This window comes from Leopardus geoffroyi, chromosome A1 (genome assembly GCF_018350155.1).
Source record: "Leopardus geoffroyi isolate Oge1 chromosome A1, O.geoffroyi_Oge1_pat1.0, whole genome shotgun sequence".
Lineage (NCBI taxonomy): Eukaryota > Metazoa > Chordata > Mammalia > Carnivora > Felidae > Leopardus > Leopardus geoffroyi.
In genome coordinates, this window is record NC_059326.1 from 89,208,427 (window position 1) to 89,227,440 (window position 19,014).

The following is a 19,014-nucleotide window of genomic DNA, read 5'->3' on the forward strand; positions in this document are numbered from 1 at the left end:
CCAAAACTGAAATCCTGTTTCCGCCCGGTTTCGAACCGGGGACCTTTCGCGTGTGAGGCGAACGTGATAACCACTACACTACGGAAACCTACACCCCTCGCCCTTGACTAACACTACCTAGAAGCTACACTGGGGCGATTAAGGGGCTGAGGGAACCCAGACTTCCAAGTAAGTGACTGGCGTTTTCTGAGCTGCCGGCTGAACTGTGTTCAGGTCTCGTATCCACACTTCTTTTGGCGTGGCTTCCTACAGTTGTTCACCAACGAGAATTCGTGATTTTAGCGTTTCAGGCCACCCCTCCGAGGAAGCAGGCGTTCACTCCGAGTTTCCCTACTAGGTGGGAAGCGCCTCGAGAACAGGGTGAGTTCTGCGTGCGCAGCCCTGGAATTCCGCAGCGTTTCGCACTCACTGAGACTTGTGTACATGAATTGCGTTCCTGTAACTCCCCCTCCAGTTTTTGTTTTCTTTTTAAAAATTCCTCAAGTATTATTTCAATCGCCCGAATAATCTATTTGGCAGAGATGCTCTACGTACGAAAGCAGCATCTTTGGTAGCATAGTTCTACAGCCTGGATGAGATTCTCAAAAAAAAAAAAAAAAAAAAAAAAAATATATATATATATATATATATACACATATATATATGTATATATATATAAAATAATAATAATAATAATTTAATACCACAAACCCAATTGGAGCCCATTCTCTTAGACTGAGACTCCATGAAGACAGACTTCGAGGTAGTTTGGACGCGGAGCATGCATGGTGCCCACTCAGAAAGTGCTGAATGACTTAACTCACTATATGTTAAGCAACATAGCTTTGAAATTGTACTAACTCTAATTTCACAAAACCCTCTGATGGCAACTATTATACTTATTTTATACGAGTAAACACAGGACTACAAAGATATCAAATACTATTTTTAACCCCCCCCCTTTCTACACTTTTCAGCACCTTGCTTTTCTCACTTCAGAGTAAATCGTGAAGGATTCCCTTTTTACAGATAAAGAGTGTTCCACTGTGTGAATGTTTATGTGACGGTTTCACTACTCCTTTATTGATGGGCGGTTAGAAAAGTTCATCTAAACGCTACGACAGTGACCAGACGGCAGTTTCTAATGCGCGTGGAAATGCCAACTACAGTGAGGAGGTTGGAGATGTCCGCTCGCCTTCTGGATCCCTGAGGCACTCTGAGTTCCCAACCAACAAAGTCCTCGGCCTAGAAGGGCCGGAAGTACTTGAGGGCGCTCACCGGGACCCGCCCCTCCGCTTCCGGCATCAGCTGTGGGGAGTCCCTGGCGTTGTCCTCCTTGTCCGGTTAGTAGGATGGCGCTGGGCCGACGCAGTCATAGCACCGAGAGCGGACGGCCGTTAAAAGCCTCAACCTTTCCCCGAAGTTTATCCCCAGTGGCGGGGGATGGAGGAGGCCGGTCCTTCCGAGTTGTCCGCGTTCCCTGCTCCTTCGTATTACAGAGACGTGGGCCTCCATCGTTGTAGCCCTCCCATCCTGTTCCCGTGTGCCTGCTAGAGCGTCTCCTCGCCGTTTCCTGTCGCCCAGGGGCCCGAGAGGAAAGAAGGGGGCGTAGCGCTACCGCGGGGGGAACTCGCGAGCTTAGGTGACTCGCAGACACCGGAAGTGTTGAGAGGGAGGCCGGAAGTGAGGGGGTGGAGCCAGGAAGTGAGGAGGGGCGGGGGTTTATGAGGAGGCCAAGGGAGCGTTGGGACAGATTTGCACTCAGGGCCACCTGAGGGACTTGGCTGTAGCGCTCAGCTCTGTCCCCTCCCCTCGCAGAGACACGGTTGTCGTCTAGGAGTAGGGAACTTTGTGGAGGGGGGGTTGTCGGGAGGACCTTTCTGTGTCTGCGATTGAGGCAAGGTGTGGAGAGGCGGGGTGGGGGTGGGGCCGGGTCGTCAGGGCGTCTGAGAGGGAAGACCCCCGCCCCCGCCCCCCCACCGCCCATCTACACTGGCTGACTGGACACTAAGATGGCTGCCGTTGCCATGACACCCAACCCTGTGCAGACCCTTCAGGAGGAGGCGGTGTGCGCCATCTGCCTCGATTACTTCACGGACCCCGTGTCCATCGGCTGCGGGCACAACTTCTGCCGAGTGTGTGTAACCCAGTTGTGGGGAGGGGAAGATGAGGAGGACAGAGACGAGTTAGACCGGGAAGAGGAAGAGGAGGACGGAGAGGAGGAGGAGGTGGAGGCTGTGGGGGCCGGTGGAGGGTGGGACACCCCCATGAGGGATGAAGACTATGAGGGCGACATGGAGGAGGAGGTCGAGGAGGAAGAGGAGGGTGTGTTCTGGACCAGTGGCATGGGCGGGTCCAACTGGGACAACATGGACTATGTGTGGGAGGAGGAGGACGAGGAGGAAGATTTGGACTACTACTTGGGGGACATGGAGGAGGACCTGAGAGGGGAGGATGAGGAGGACGAGGAGGAAGTGCTGGAGGAGGACGAGGAAGAGGAGTTAGACCCCGTCACCCCACTGCCCCCGCCTCCAGCCCCTCGGAGGTGCTTCACCTGCCCCCAGTGCCGAAAGAGCTTTCCCAGGCGGAGCTTCCGCCCCAACCTGCAGCTGGCCAACATGGTCCAGGTGATTCGACAGATGCACCCAACTCCTGGTCGAGGGAGCCGTGGGAACGAGCAGGGCATTTGTCCCAAACACCAGGAAGCCCTGAAGCTCTTCTGCGAGGTGGATGAAGAGGCCATATGTGTGGTGTGTCGAGAATCCAGGAGCCACAAACAGCACAGCGTGGTGCCATTGGAGGAGGTGGTGCAGGAGTACAAGGTGAGAGAAGTAGAAGATGGGAGTTTAGTGGGGGTGGAGAGAAGCTGGCAGTATGTCCCCTCCCATTCCCCAGAACTTCATGCACTGATTCTCCTTTTCTAAGCACTTAGTGGCATCAAGGTGGGTTGGAGTGAGAAGGATCCTGTACACTGGGCTGCATGTCTTGGGGAAAGCCACTGCTGTTTCACACTTCCATTGTCCCTAAGTGTAGGAGTACAGGTGACAGGTCCCTCAGGCTTTACCACCAGTCTCATTTTCCTCTGGGTAAGTTTTCAGTCTATCCTTGACTTGGACCCTGGAGATGGAAAGGACTTGAGGCCTCAACAAGAAAGGGCCCTAAGGAGCAGGAGTGTAGAAATGACTACTAGTGTCAGACCCAGATGCTTTTCACTTGCCTTTTAATGGGTTTCCTACCTACCCCATGATACGGCTTGGTTCTGTCCTTGAGGACTTTTGTTAAATCTGCATCAGTCGGATGTACTGACTAGAAGTTCTTACCTTACCTGAGAATGCAGATAAAAGGGAGAAGCTTTTAAGTCCGAAGACCAGGCTCTGCACTCACTCACCCAGGCATCTCTAAAAGCCTTGGAGCATTAATTTTTCCAGGGTTAAAAGTTAATATTTAATGAACACTTAACTTACTATGTACACCAGGCACTGTACTAAGCACTTTTCATGGACTATCTCATTTAAAACTTCAGACAACCCTGTGAGTTTGATATGGTTTCTGTCCCTGTTTTACAGATTAGGAAATAGACTTAAGTAATATACACAGGGCCACATAGCTACTAGTAAGTGATGGACTTGGTTATGACCTGCCCCTGTGCCCCTACATACTGTTAACAGTGTCATCACCATTTAGATGTCTGTTGTTAGACTTTACTGATATGTGACTTCTTGGAGTCTGATTCTAGTTTGGTTAATACTTTGCACCCTACTTCTGGCCTTTACTCTTTTGGGATACAGATAAAGGGGATTGGTCTGTGAGACAGCCAGCACAAATAGCACTACTTAGTGAAGGCTGGGAAGGGTTTGAAACAGTGGGACCAGGAGGAAGAGAGGGTAGCTCCTGTGTGGTCTGTGCATTACCCCAGTTTTAGAGTAACGAGTCTAGAGCTTCTCAGCTATGAGTGGTACAGCAAAGACAAACTTACATCGTCTCATGACAAGAAACTATGTCTTCCACACATTGATACTCCCAATTACTAGGGGAGTTTTCAAAAGTACAGTGGGCCCTACCACTACAGATTCTGAGTCAGAGACAGGGAGAGTGTCTTTAAGAAAGCCCAGCCTAGCATTGGAATCACTGCATTGGTAATATCACCTGTTGTTTAGGCTCTGTGTTGTTAGGGGAGGTTGTGATTTCCTTTTGTCCTTTTTATCTCCTCTTGGCTCCTCAGTGGGCAGTTTGTTAATTAAATGTTGGGATGGACTATTCATGGACATTCCACTTGTTCTCCACCCTCCTTCTACAGGGCTCTTCTGAAGGGCTTCTGAAACTGGATTTTTATTTGTGAATTTGTGTTAGCCATGTCTGTTGTATGCCAGCCTAGTAGGACTCTGCAATTTGAGGAGGCCACATAGATGCAAATAATCTGCCATTAACCGATCAGCAAATGTAAATACATGGATTTTATTATTTAGAACTAATTTGAGTGATTCCTTTTTTAATTTACAGGCTATTTTATAGGTACGTAGTTTATTCTTTTCAAATCTGTACGCTAACTAGCACTAGTTTGGAACAGTGTTGTTTTATAGAAATATTTTTTATTGAGTAGGTAATAATATGGATGATGTATAAATAAATCTCCTAAAAAAGTGAAAGTTCTTGAAAATTTCTCTTAAAATAGTACTCTGTTTGGACTTGTGCTCATGAATTTGTCAATGATTTATGAAAATTATTAAATGGGAAATTTAAGCATCATAAATTCTGAACAGGATTGGAGAAAAATAGAAGGTAATATCAAAAAACAAAATTTTTTGTAGTTTATGCTACTTTCATGTCAGGGGTTGATTGTAATATTATTAATGTAATTTTTTCTAGAACCACTCATCCTGTGCAACAACCACTGCCTTTTGTACTCTTCTCTGGGTCAGTAACCTCTTTAGTTCAAGGGTCATTATCAGGTTGTCATTGGCAGTTTAGACATAGGTAGAGAATACTAGATAACATTTATTGATCTTTACTATGTGCTGCTGTGTGAAGCATACTGTCCATAACATGCATTCTGTTATTCCCAATTCCCATGTAAGATGAGGAAATTGGGAGTGCTGCTTGCCTCAGGTCACCTGGCTACATTTAGGTTTAGATTGGAGTCTAGGCTTGAGCTCTTCTGCTCTGTATTACCTCTCAAGGAAAAAGGCAGAAGTAGTAGGAGACATAAAAAAAAAAAAAAGGAAAGAAAACAGGTTGGGCCTATTTCTGGTCTCTAACAGCCCTTTAAAGAAAAAGATTCTGGAGGCACCTGGGCGGTTCAGTCGGTTAAGCCTCTGAGTCTTGATTTCAGCTCAGGTCATGATCTCACTGTTCCTGAGATAGAGCCCCACGTCTGGGAGCAGGGAGCCTGCTTGGGATTCTCTTTCTCCCTCTCTCTCTATCCCTCCCCTTGCTCTCACAAAATAAATAAACATTAAAAAAAAAAAAAAAAAGAAAAAGATACCGTTACAAGAGATTGGAACATAGAACTCAAATGCATATTTGCCGTGAAGGTTAAAATCTTAGGAAGAGAGAGGTTTTGTTTTCCATTTATACTTATTTAATAATAATTAAAAAAAATTTTTTTTAATGTTTATTTTTGAGAGAGAGTGTGAGCTAGGGGAGGAGGAGAGAGAGGGAGACACAGAATCTGAAGCGGGCTCCAGGCTCTGAGCTGTCAGCACAGCATCGAACTGATGAGTGGTGAGATCATGACCTGAGCTGAAGTGGACATCCAACCAATGGAGCCATCCAGGCGCCCAGTAATAATTTTTTTTAAGTTTATTTATTTTGAGAGAGAGCTCGTGTGAGGGTGGGACAGAGGGAGGGGGAGAGAGAAAATCCCAAGCAGGCCCAGTGCTCTACTCAAGGCTTGAACCCACAAACTGAAATCATGACCTGAACCAAAACCGAGTCTGTCTCTTAACTGACTAAGCCACCCAGGCACCCCTTGTTTTCCATTTAGTAAGTGAGTGAGAGAGAAAGCAGATGGACAAAGAGGCATAGAAATTAAAATAAGTAAAGTGGGGTCCCTGCCCCACAAGGAGCCATTGTGTCCTGGCAGAGACATGTTTAAAAACCATTACAGTGTCTAGGAAGTATTGTAAAGGTTGTATTCATGTTCCTTGGGATGACAGAGGAAGTTGGGGGCAGGGAGGACTATGGTCAGGTAGCTGGTATTTAAAAAAAATTTTTTTTTTAACGTTTATTTATTTTTGAAACAGTGAGAGAGCATGAACAGGGGTGGGTCAGAGAGAGGGAGACACAGAATCTGAAACAGGCTCCAGGCTCTGAGCTGTCAGCACAGAGCCCAACGCGGGGCTCGAACTCACGGACCACGAGATCATGACCTGAGCCGAAGTCGGCCGCTTAACCGACTGAGCCACCCAGGCACCCCAGGTAGCTGGTATTTTAAAGGAAGAATGCCTTGGGCCAGGTGGAGAAAGGAAATCCCAGAAAGAGGGAAGAGCATGTATGAAGATAATAGAATTACATTCGGGAAAAGACAGTTTTATGTGGCTAAAACTAAGAGTCTATGTCAGAAGGGGTAAGTGTAGTAGAGAAGTCTAGAAATGTAGAGGCAATGAAGGAACCTCATATTTTGCAGGTGATTGAGAACCACTGAAAGATTTTTAGCACAGGCACAAAATCATCAGAGAAATATTTAGAGATGAAAGTTATGAGGAAGATTGCTTTTGAGGGCTGGAACATTTCATATGGACCTTGTGTGGTGAGGGGCTCAAGCCAGGTCCACCCCAACTCTGGGTATGGAGCTCTATGGTCACCAGGATCCTACCTATAGAGAACACACTCAGCGGTGTGTTCTTCTATACATGAGTGCAGGCAGAGGGTTGGAGGCCTTTGTCATCATCTGAAGAGAAGAGAGGGGAGGAAGAGAGTATGATGCTCATCTGATACCTGTGATGGGGGTCAGGCTTTGAGCCCCAGTCCAATGCAGGGAGGATGGGGGAAGTGGGCACAGAAAGCAGGTGCCTCTCCTATCCCAGGCTTCTAACCTTCCTTTTCTCATTCCCTCAGGCCAAACTGCAGGGGCATGTGGAACCACTGAGGAAGCATCTAGAGGCTGTGCAGAAGATGAAGGCCAAGGAGGAGAGGCGGGTGACAGAACTGAAGGTGGGTGAATGTCTTTGATAGGGCTTACTGGCTCTGTGATCAGGGCAGGGAACATGGGTTGTCTACTCTCAGAAGTGGTGACAAGATTCCCTGAAGAGGGACCTGGGAGAGAGGTAGAGACATTCCCAGGGTTTTGAAGAGAGAGGGGCCTTAAAGGGTCAGGGGGCACATTTATTCTAGGTTCCAGAATGGAGTGGAAACAGATCTAGTGTAGAGAGGTTGGGTCCGTGGCCCAAGCCTGAAGAACAGGCTTACCACCCCAGACACCTCACTTCAAGGCCTGTGCCCACCAGGCTGGATAGCACAGAGGGCAGAAGTGGGCAAGGCAAAATCTACATAACAGCCATCAGAGAAGCCCCAGGTCCCAGGACAGATGGTAGGTGGTAGGTAGAGCAACCCTGAGCATGAACGGGAAGGGGAGGGCATGGTGTTTAATAGAGGATAGAATGTTACAGAGACCTGGTCTTCTCTAGTCCAGTGTTTCTCAGCTGTTTTCTTGATTAATCACCCCTCCCCAAGGAGTATTTTTAGATATTTTTTCCCCAATACCACCCTCCCCACCCCCAACTCTGTACGTGTGTTTGTAAGGTCAGCAGAAACTGGAATGGCCTGGCACTGAGCTTTGGAGACCAAGACAGGACATCCTTCTTGTCTGACCTCTTCCCTCATCTTTCCCTGGCCAGTGGGTGGGTCTTGCCACTTCCCAAGTCTTGTACTTATTTTTTTTGCCACCTATACATTAGGGACTCTGCTGCTGGCAATTGCCACACACTGAGTGTGTCTGGGAGCCAGGGTGTCCTCTTAGCCAAATGCTCAGATTGAGACTTCTGGGGTCCTGGGATGCAGAGAGAAGATGTCAGGGTCTGCGTATCACTGGGACAGAGAGTGAAGCTGACTTTCCTTCACCGACTTAGCCAGTCAGAACTTCCTTCCTCACTCTGGCCTGTCCCTCTTTGTCCCAAGAATGTCTCTAGCTGATGATACCTGCATGGAAAGCATGCCCACTATCTGGGATTGCCCAGTCCAGGCAAATGGGGTGAGATTAGGCAGAAGTTTTCTCTGATTATATATAGACTACAATCTACACAATGATATCCATGATTTTGCCTTTTGGCTTTTAAAGTGTAAAATAACATTTGGCCGTTTACAGAGAAAGTTTGCTAGACTCCTGATCTAGAAGGATTCGGTGACTTTTCCAAAGTCATTAGTAGTATAGTCAAGACCCTAACTTGATATCTTGATTCCTGAATTTTTAATTTATTCATTGCAAAAAACTTTTACTAAGTACTGGTGCTGTTCTGAGGTCTGAGGATCCTGTGACAAAAAACTTATGCAGTGGTGGAAAAGGATGTTAAAAGATACTTCAATGTAAACAACATTTCAAATTAATATTAATGCTGTGAGGATATATAATGAATGATATTTATGGGAGATATGATGGTATTTATGGGGGTAGTCCTGATTTAGATCTAGCGGGGAGAGAAGGCTTCTCTCAGGGAATATTTTTAAATTTAGATCTGAAGAATGAATCAAGTTAGATAGCCAGGGTGGAGATAAGTTGCAGGCAGAAGTTAGTGAGTTTGAGACCAGTGTGCTTTGGAGTGTGGGAGTGGTGCCTGGTAAGGCTGGGAGGTGGTGGAAGGGACAGGGGCCCCTTTCCATTTGGGATGCAGAGCTCCATTACCTTGGATTGAGGGGCAGCAGTTGCAAAATTGGAAGTTTATGTTTCTGTGTGTTGAGGTGGTATCCACCATCCCCTTTGCATCATCCCAGAGCCAGATGAAGTCAGAGCTGGCAGCTGTGGCCTCGGAGTTCGGGCGGCTGACACGGTTTCTGGCTGAAGAGCAGGCAGGGTTGGAGCGGCGCCTCCGAGAGATGCACGAAGCCCAGCTAGGGCGTGCAGGAGCAGCGGCCAGCCGCCTGGCGGAGCAGGCTGCCCAGCTGAGCCGCCTGCTGGCGGAGGCCCAGGAGCGGAGCCAGCAGGGGGGCCTGCGGCTGCTCCAGGTGAGCAGTGCCCCCTTCCCTGTCTCCCCCTGCCTTCCCCCCAGCACCCTGTATTTGCTCTGTTAGGCAGTGCTTACCAAACATCTGTTCAGAGCTGCCTCTCTTCTCATTGGGAGGACCCATGATAATTTAACCTAAGACCAAAAGGTTTTTTGAGGCTGGGGACAGGGTTAATGCCAAATGTGGTGTGTGTGTGATTATACCCAGTGAAAAGAAAGAAATTCAATTGTATAAAGAGGGTTTTAAAGTAGAGTCAAGGAAAGAATTTTTGACAGAGATATCCTGAGAAAGATGCCTAAGTCATGTTGTAAAAATTCTTTTACTGGGGTTGAAAATTCTATTATTGGTCTCACAGCAGGATGAGATAAGTGTGCTAGGGCATAGGGATGATTGAGATGGATACACACTTACTGAGGGTCTTGAGGGTTGCTTTTTCTTACTCCCTGTTCAAGTTCAGTCCTTTCTCTGGCTGGAATCAGATTGAGAGAAAGGAGCTGTCTGTGTGCAGCTGACTCTCTCTTTGTCTCTTTTTCCCTCTCCCTCTTTTTGTTTCTGTTATTCCCAGGACATCAAGGAGACTTTCAATAGGTGTGTTGCCACCCTTTATCCTTTGTGACCCAGTGGCATCTGGTTCCCCATCCCTACCTCTCTTGGATATCCCGCTCCTTTCCTTCCTTCCCCAGGACCCGAGTTTCTGCCTCCTGGACCCTCCTCTCCTTCCCCTCAGCTTCTGCTCTTCCCTCTGGGAATATCATGGTCCCACCCCCTGCCCGGTCCCCTTCCTCTAGGTGTGAAGAGGTACAGCTGCAACCCCCAGAGGTCTGGTCCCCTGACCCGTGTCAGCCCCATAGCCATGACTTCTTGACAGATGCCATCGTGAGGAAAATGAGCCGGATGTTCTGTCAGGCTGCCCGAGGTAGGGAGGTTACCTGTACGACCTTCCTTTTCCTTTCCCTTCACAGACCTGAGATTGGGTTCTGAGGAGGAGGTTGGGCCTGGTGGGGGGAAGATTGGGGCTAAGGTGGAGCAGGATACAGGTAGGCTGCTTGGGGCTTCAAGCTAAGAGTAGTTTTTGACCTAGACCAGGTAGGTGTTGATGGTGGGAGTGGAGGGTGGATAGCAAGAGCCAGGGCCAGAGGGAAGACCTATCCAGGGTCCTGGAAACAAGAGTCGGGGAAGAGGTGGAGCTCATAGGAACTAAAGTCTGGTCTCTAGGATGGGGAGGGGTGAGGACAGCTGGAAGGCAGGCAGGGAGGGAGGCAAAGGGGAGGGCAGCAGGAAAGGCTGAATCTTGGAGTTGGCTACTGATGGGGAACAGTTGTTCCAGCCTTGGCGTATTTGTCCTCCCCCTCCCCAAGTGGACCTGACGCTGGACCCTGACACGGCTCACCCCGCCCTGATGCTCTCCCCTGACCGCCGGGGGGTCCGCCTGGCAGAGCGGCGGCAGGAGGTTGCTGACCATTCCAAGCGCTTCTCAGCCGACTGCTGCGTATTGGGGGCCCAAGGCTTCCGCTCTGGGCGGCACTACTGGGAGGTAGAGGTGGGAGGGCGGCGGGGTTGGGCGGTGGGCGCTGCCCGTGAATCGACCCATCATAAGGAGAAGGTGGGCTCTGGGGGATCCTCTTTGGGCAGTGGGGATGCCAGCTCCTCACGCCATCACCATCGCCGCCGCCGGCTCCACCTACCCCAACAGCCCCTGCTCCAGCGCGAAGTGTGGTGTGTGGGCACCAATGGCAAACGCTACCAGGCACAGAGCTCAACGGAGCAGACACTGCTGAGCCCAAGTGAGAAACCACGGCGCTTTGGCGTGTACCTGGACTATGAGGCTGGGCGCCTAGGCTTCTACAATGCGGAGACTCTAGCCCACGTGCATACCTTCTCAGCTGCTTTCCTGGGCGAGCGTGTCTTCCCTTTCTTTCGAGTGCTCTCCAAGGGTACTCGTATCAAGCTATGCCCTTGATTAGCCTGCCACCCGCAGGGGCCCCTCTGGTCAGCACTTGAGGGGCGGGTGGTGGTGGAGGGTGTCCCATAAGTTTAGGGGCTCAAAGGCTCCTTCCACTGTTTGTTGCTTCCCACTCCCCTTTGACCCCAGGCCCGCTTCTCCCTCTAGGAGCCTAAAGAACCTTCCTGGCCTGCAGCTCTGCCTTCTCTCACCTGCAATGTCTGTCCAACAGGTCTGCATGGGTCCCTGATGAGAACAGCTGCCTGGTTTTCCTTCCCTCTGTCCACCCAGGGTTTTGAGTAGGAGTTGAGGGGAGATTTAACTCTATCACTTAACTTCCCTTTCCTTGCCCCTACTCTTCACCTTTCTTGTCAGTTCCCAGGCTGGGATATTTGGGCAAGACTCCTGTCTGCCCCGAATTCCATTTTATAATGCAAATTTTAGCTAAGGGATTTGGAAGCTTTTTGGGGAGGCAGGTTAGGCAAAAGGGTAGAGCTGGGTAATAAATGTCTATTCTCTGGGGGAGGTAGGAGGGATTCTAGACTCCTTCCATCCCCAATTTCTACCTCCATAGACTGGCCAGAATTTAGCTTGAGATCTGGAATGGTCAACACAATTGAAACTACATACCATTGTATTACCCAATAAATTATTTTCTCCCCCACCCTTTTTCCAGCACTCACATTAGGAGTAAAGCTCACCCCGCCCATCCCCTCCAGGTCTTTTCACTGCCAGGCTCCTTTCCTCTTTGTCCAATGAAGTTCCTTGTGTCAGTATCCAGCCTCATATATTAGTTCTCTCCATCTGGTGAGCCCTGACCAGGAGCCTGGGGACAGGGGTTTGGATCCCCAAGAGCGCCTTGGGTATAATCTATTTTTCTAGTAACCCCTTGCCTTCTGTCACTTGTCAGCTTTTGTCCTTTGCTTTGATGGCAGAGGTCAACTTCTGTTCCTGGGGGAAAGGGAAGACGGGATGTGTTGTGGAAATAAAGTTTATTTGCTTCTTTTGTGGAGTCCTTTCCTTTAGGTGAGCAAAAATAGAATGTAGGGCCAGGGTTTCTTCCACAGTAAGCCAGTCTCTCCAATAAACGTAATGACACAGAACTGAGGACTGATTGTACCTTCCCCATAACCTGCGTTTTACACCACTCATGTTATTTCCATAGATTGGGATATTCACTCGCACCTCATTTGAATATCTACATAGTTTTATTGGTACCCTCTTCAGCATGCACTTTGAAAATTGTTTGCCACTTGTCTATCACTGCTTTGAGGTTTTAGGATTCTGGTTTTCCCAAGAATCTTTACATTTCTAAAGTCTTTCCATGTGATTGCATCCAGCTGAAATCCCATAAAATTGAAGCTAAAGCCACAGTAGCCTTATCACCATTAGGAGTTGATTGCAAAGGAAACTGTACAGGCTACTTCAACATGCTACATATTTACTTAGCCACTACCTGAGAAAAAGCCAGCTGTGATTGTATTTATGAATACCTGCAGACTACATAATTTTTAATCTCCAACAATGGAGGGAGTAAAAAGGACCTGATCTTAAGCAGAAACTCTTTTGGGGAAAGTTGCCTTATCATAGACGGGTTCAAAAAAATCTCCATTTTAGGGGCGCCTGGGTGGCGCAGTCGGTTAAGCGTCCGACTTCAGCCAGGTCACGATCTCGGGTCCGGGAGTTCGAGCCCCGCGTCAGGCTCTGGGCTGATGGCTCAGAGCCTGGAGCCTGTTTCCGATTCTGTGTCTCCCTCTCTCTCTGCCCCTCCCCCGTTCATGCTCTGTCTCTCTCTGTCCCAAAAATAAATAAACGTTGAAAAAAAAATTAAAAAAAAAAAAAAAATCTCCATTTTAACAAAAAGACAACTTGACAGACTACACTAACTTGAGTTTCAAAATATTTCATATTACCTTGAGGAATGACAAAATGCCTACTCAATTATTTATGTTACAGATTGAACTGAGATTTTACTATTCCCAAGGAACTTTCTCTCCAGGCTTAAGCAAGGCCCCAAGGATCTATACCTGAGACACAGTACATTGTGATGCAACCCAGCATTAGAAAGCAGTTTTGCTTATCAGAGAAAGACACTGTAAGTCAGCAAACCAATGTTTTATTTCCAAAGTTCTGCCCTCTATTTCTAGCGGGTGCCAATGGTCACCTGCCACACTCGCACCAGGTTGTCCGTGTAGCCAGCAAACAGAGTCTGCAAGGGACAAATGACAGTGATAGGTCATGTCAGAGCCATGGAACTCTGCATTCCCTTCTTTTAAGACCCCCAATCTTCTAACCACCAGGTTGTAGGTGGTATGTATTCCTAGAGGAAGCAACAGCTGGTAGTAAGGACTCATACTCTTGTAAAATGATTAAGTTATCCAAAGTGTTAACTGAAGGTAGGTAATCATTGCTTGTTAGATCAATTTTCCTTCCAGTGCAGGAACATGTACTCTGTTCACTGGTAGAGCTAATTTGGTTCTCTCAAATCAACCTGGCTAGTTTTGTGGTTTCATTTTATGTCAAAGACATTCCAAGAGCAAAGAGGGGGAGAGAAAAGGTAAAAGCTGAGTCATTTAAGCAGAGACCCACTTACCTGGCCATCAGCAGACCAGGCCAGAGAAGTACACTGGGGTGGCTCTGCCTTGCTGCTGGTACTGATAACTTCCTGCTTCAGTTCATCTACAATGATCTTGCCTTCCAAGTCCTGGGAAAGGGGCAAAATCAAGGTAAGGAGGGATTCTACTACAAGCATCCAAGGAATAGAGGCCAAGGATGTTGTGAAACAGCCTAAAATGCATAGGACTGTCTCCCCTCCCCCCACCAAATTATCTAGACCAAAAGGTTGATTATGCTGAGACTGAATAAATTGCTGTAATTTGTGACACCCTTTAGTAGGTAAGTATCATGCACCACTGCAAATCCCAATCCTAGCAAGTTGTAACTTGCTCTTCCTGGGTCTCCACTGATAGCCTGATGATCAGCAGTTGTTCAGGAAGCTCGAATCCCAGCAGTGACATATCAGGAAATCACAACATTGCCATGGCTCACAAGAGTAAAGCCAGGAACTCGGCCCTCAACTGTAGCCCACACTCACCCAGATCTTGATGCTGGGGCCTGTGGCAGCACAGAGCCAGTATCGGTTAGGACTGAAGCACAGGGCATTGATGATGTCCCCACCATCTAGTGTATAAAGGTGCTTGCCTTCATTAAGGTCCCACAGCATAGCCTGGCCATCCTGAGAAGAGGAAAGCGGAGTCAGGGTAATATGAAACCTATTCCAGGTGTTAATCTCAACTGTCAAGATTCTGTCTTAATCCTTATTCTCCCTCCCACAACTTTCCCAAAGCTAATGATTCAAATACCAGTATATCTCTGAATGCCCCTCCGTTAATGCATGACACCCCAGCAACCCTACCAAGGCCCTGACAATTTCTAAAATCACTACAATCAGTTCTGAAAACAGAATTCTAGTATCAACAGCTTTAAGAAACCAGCTTTACTGAAAATCTTTTAAACAGTATGGTGTATGTAATTTTTAGAAAACAATTTTCACAAACATTTACTCTTGGATTGCTATCTTAAGTTATTTTTTTAAAAAAAAACACTGTCCCCCGTTGAGTAGAATACTCCCAGCTCCTGAACATACCTTCCCTCCAGAAGCACAGAGGGATCCATCTGGAGAGACTGTCACAGTGTTCAGGTAGCCTGTGTGGCCGATGTGATTGGTCTTCAGCTTGCAGTTTGCCAGGTTCCATACCTAGATATGGGAGGGTTAGGGGTAATAGGTGAAAAACCTGGCTCTGAATCCACTGGGGTCAGGAGGGCTCAAGACAAAAAAGGCATGGCACCTTCTTTAAAAGCATTTCTGGATATGGTGGCCATTTTTCATTCTACCAGTAACAAAAAAGGTTAAAGAATTTGTCTTGGTCACCTAAGGACAATCAAGATTAAATGAAGAATGCTTTGTTGCTCTACAAGGGATATTGGGTTCAATTAGCTACTCCACACCAAGTATCAAAAACTAATAGTTAGAAAACAGCAATAGGAAATGTCAACTGAGGAATAAAGCTTTCAAAGTTAGAACTTATGACCACCTACGAGGCAATGGGAACATTCTGGCTGGTAAAAGCCCTACATCCTGACTTCAAGCTCACCTTGACCAGCTTGTCCCAGCCACAGGAGACAATGATGGGATTGCTGCTATTGGGTGAAAAGCGGACACAAGACACCCACTCCGAATGGCTCTCATCCTAGAGGACAGAAAAGAAGTAAGGAGAAACTATCCTGTCCCATGAAACTACACCCCTCACCCCTTCCCTCAGTTACATGGGAGGTACACTGATGGCTTTGCACTCACATCCCTGAAACCCAAACCTTTAGTATCAACAGAACCCCTTAGGAGCCCAAGCCAGGCTTGAAATCACCACATAATGCCAAGGTTAAGAAGGATGGGAGAGAATCTTCATGTGCTTTCTGCATGTGCCTTCACTGTTACCTGGACAGTATATTTGCATACACCCAGAGTATTCCACAGCTTGATGGTTTTATCTCGGGAGCCAGAGACAATTTGGCGGTTGTCGGAGGAGAAAGCCACACTCAGCACATCCTTGGTATGTCCTACAAATCTGCGTGTGGTGGTACCCCTAAGGAAGAGGAGTTGGTCAGTCTCTAGACTCTGCAAACATTCTTCCACATCAGACTGTTTCCCTGGCCTTCCCTGGTCTTACTGGAGCTGCCATTACTCACATGACCCTGGACATGGGTCTGATCACAACATGGTTGAGCATATGCCAGAGAATCCCTTCAGAATTGCAGGACCTGTCCTCACTCCCACATGGGGATTGGCTGACAATGTCATCTGTCATCACTAGGATCCTCCATTATGCCTGACCATCCAAAGACTGATGAGCTCCCAAGATAAAACATGTTCAAACCCTTGCCTACTCTCAACCACAGTATGTGGCAAAACTGCTCAACCAGCCCACTCTGAAGCAACTCTGCGAAAGTAATTAAAAGCAGCAAGGATGGAAGCCAAGCAACCCAACTATCTTCTCTATGTACGCCCTGCCTTACAGTTCCCACAATGAACCTCACTGTCCTTTGGAAACCACCTCCCAACAGCATCTACCTCATTTCTGCCCAGCTTTTTCCCAGTGCCCCAGAGTTAAATGAGCAGCTACTTGCGTTGTGAGATCCCAAAGACGAAGGGTTCCATCCCAGGAGCCTGAGAGGGCAAACTGGCCATCTGAGGAGATGACCACGTCACTAACGAAGTGGGAATGACCCCGAAGAGCACGCTGTGGGATGCCATAATTGGTCTCATCCCTGGTCAGCTTCCACATGATGATAGTCTTATCTAAGGGGAGGTAACACAGAAAATCCAGTGAGGAATCCCACAGCCCACTCACTGACCTACTGGATAATCCAGGATCCCTCAAGGTCATTGGTGGATTTACAAGAAATTAAGGACACTCAAGGGGGGAGGGGACCCCCAAGCCTAGAGTGTTGTCATTAGTCAAAGCTAAGTGATTCATTATTCCAAAAAAAAGTCAAGTAGAACTAAGCAACGCTACTAGAATTAAACTTAGGTGTGGAGGCCTTTAGCAGATTATGGATGCCTTTTTGTGACATTCATAACAGTCCAATGTCTGAATCTTATTCTGAGGTCTAATACATAAACACTGCTGCTTGGGTGTGGGAAGACTGAATGTGGGCTTCCTACAACTACCACTGAGGATGCCAGAAGTACTGGATTTAGTTGATTTACACACTACAAGGCTGGAAGCTTTCACTGAAAGGTGTTGGACTCCACACGCTTTCCGATTATGCGTCACACATGATCCTAACCTCAGACTGTTTTTAATAGCGTGGGGGCAAACAATAGCGTGTTCATTCAAACAAGAGAATGACAAGAAAAAAAAGGCAGAAAAGACAAGACACGGGCTTGCAAGGAGATTGGCGTCAGGACTCCCCTTGGGAGTCCATCCAGGAAAAACTAGGCACAGGGTCGGGCGGCAGCTCAGAAACAGCCTCTGGGTCTCAGCATGGGCACTCAGATGGCATGTTGGGGTCATCACCGCCCCGCCCGACCCGTATAGGCTCTTGCACACTTAGCCACATCTGCGAGGAGGCGGGCAAGAAATAAAACCCCAATCCTGCAATCCTAGCAGCCACGAGCTGATCTATGTCTCGCCCTTTGCAAAGTGGAAAATGCCTCACGGGCTTATCCAGGCTGAGACTTAGGCCCGGGTCCGCATGCCCCACCTCGCAGGCGGACGGAGTTTTACGGGCCGCCAACTCGCGATCCACTGGAAACAACAGGAGACACGCGCAACCCACTTATCTTTCAACCCCTTGCCCCGCACCTCAGCCCGTACCTCGAGAAGCGGACAGTATCATGTCCGGGAACTGGGGGGTGGTGGCGATCTGAGTCACCCAGCCGTTGTGGCCCTTGAGGGTGCCACGAAGTGTCATCTGCTCAGTCATGGCGGCGGGGAGTGCGGGTGTCGCCGGGGCGACAAGGATGGAGTTGGATAGCTCAGAGACTAGCACCACAGCCACTCGCACCGTGGCTCTGCAGAGGAAAAGAGAGAGAAGGAACCCCACCGGAACCGGAAATGCCCGTCCGTTCCAACAAAATGGCGGCCCCCATGATTCATTTCTGCTTAAGATGGCGGCGCCAGGTGGGGCATAGGGACAGGTGAAATGATAAAACTTCATGGTCCCCTTCCGCCACGCATTATAGTTTAGCAGTGCCATACAAAAACATGCTGAAACCAACTCGGTCAAGTGTTTTCAAGAACCCATCAAACGTTCACTGGGGCATGATGTCTAAGAAGCGGAAGAGGGGAAGTGCACGGCACATTCCCGTCAGGATCGCCCAGCACCTTTGGTATTCCCACGTGGCACAGCCCGAGCCCCGCCCTTTACGCAGGGTGGCTCGGAGGGCAACGCTGAGGGAGCTTAATTTCTGGGTGAGAACTGCAAGTAATGGTAAGCGATATGAAAAATATGGTATTAAATTTTTTTAAATACACTGTGCTCAGGTGAATTATTAAACCCTAACAGACTTCTGTCTCAGAGGGCAGCTCTTTCATCAAGAGGTTTTTGCTCTGAGGGAATTGGCTGAGGCACTCCCTGTTCGGAAGGGCTTAGTCCAGGCAGGAGTTAAGACGAAAATGGGTTACGGTGCGGAAAAGCGGGGAGGAACGAAAAATCGGTCCGTGGGCCGCTTATCGGTCACCGAGCTCTCGTCTAGGCAGGAGTGCAGAGAGCCGTCATAGAAACTGAACGGCCGCGAGAGGAAAGCCCTCCGGGCTCTGAATTCTGGGGACTCGGGTCCAAAGCCGCTCTGGGCCTAACCACCTCACAGAAAGGCCGGCTGGGGGGTCCAGGCGTGCCCCCAAGGAGGTGTCCTCAGACTGGGAAGCAGTGGAACATGGTTGCCTGGCTGGCTACCGCCCTCCCATTTAACCTCATGGTATGTGAGTATGTAGTGCCTCCCGCTACGGCACATTCTTGAAATTAAGATATGATGCTGGCTGGCAGCGCCTCTCTCAAGTATTTTTAATTTTATTTTTTTAAAGTTTATTTATTTTAAGAGAGAGAGGGAGGTGCACATGAACGGGGGTGGGGGCAGAGAGAGAAGGAGAGAGAATATTCAGGCAGGCTCCATGCTCTCGGCAGAACACTGGACACTGGGATCGAACTCACTAATCCTGAGATCATGACCTGAATCAAAATCCAGATTCAGATGCTTAACTGACTGAGCCACCCAGGTGCCCCTCAAATATTTTTAAATGGGGGGGGGGGTGCACAGACCAGGATGATAGCAGTGACTATCATTTATGCAAAATAAGGGGGGATTATACATAATTATTTTGTTTGTAATGTGTATTATTTTTACTTTCACATCTGTAAAATGAGGTTGGAAACAA

The 19,014-nt window shown here is 48.2% G+C and overlaps 2 protein-coding genes and 3 non-coding genes across 13 annotated transcripts; 1 reads left to right on the forward strand and 4 right to left on the reverse strand.

Moving 5' to 3' along the window:
* Positions 1–15: 15 nt before the first annotated feature.
* TRNAV-CAC lies at positions 16–88 on the reverse strand. The gene has a single exon. It is a non-coding gene; the product is annotated as a tRNA-Val (tRNA).
* Positions 89–678: 590 nt separating this feature from the next.
* On the forward strand, positions 679–12,083 carry TRIM41 (tripartite motif containing 41). Of its 9 annotated transcripts, none has more exons than XM_045484161.1 (7): positions 679–2,801; positions 4,846–4,893; positions 7,036–7,131; positions 8,872–9,135; positions 9,701–9,723; positions 9,924–10,051; positions 10,463–10,635. In XM_045484161.1, exons 1-7 carry the CDS (start codon positions 1,992–1,994, stop codon positions 10,513–10,515), a joined length of 1,422 nt encoding a protein of 473 aa, XP_045340117.1. In that variant the 5' UTR covers positions 679–1,991; the 3' UTR covers positions 10,516–10,635. The 9 variants fall into 9 exon arrangements, with proteins under 9 accessions (XP_045340117.1, XP_045340136.1, XP_045340070.1 ...); XM_045484114.1 differs by having other exon boundaries at positions 689–2,801; positions 10,494–11,393; XM_045484121.1 differs by having other exon boundaries at positions 696–2,801; positions 8,905–9,135; positions 10,494–11,393.
* Positions 12,084–13,177: 1,094 nt separating this feature from the next.
* Positions 13,178–18,837, reverse strand: RACK1 (receptor for activated C kinase 1). The gene is made up of 8 exons (XM_045484279.1): positions 17,455–18,837; positions 16,262–16,433; positions 15,573–15,720; positions 15,232–15,327; positions 14,724–14,834; positions 14,172–14,312; positions 13,671–13,781; positions 13,178–13,286 (listed from the first exon to the last, which is right to left on the reverse strand). Exons 1-8 carry the CDS (start codon positions 17,834–17,836, stop codon positions 13,221–13,223), a joined length of 1,227 nt encoding a protein of 408 aa, XP_045340235.1. The 5' UTR covers positions 17,837–18,837; the 3' UTR covers positions 13,178–13,220.
* On the reverse strand, positions 15,874–15,952 carry LOC123582013. The gene has a single exon (XR_006704149.1). It is a non-coding gene; the product is annotated as a small nucleolar RNA SNORD96 family (small nucleolar RNA).
* Positions 17,093–17,160, reverse strand: LOC123582071. The gene has a single exon (XR_006704178.1). It is a non-coding gene; the product is annotated as a small nucleolar RNA SNORD95 (small nucleolar RNA).
* Positions 18,838–19,014: the final 177 nt, after the last annotated feature.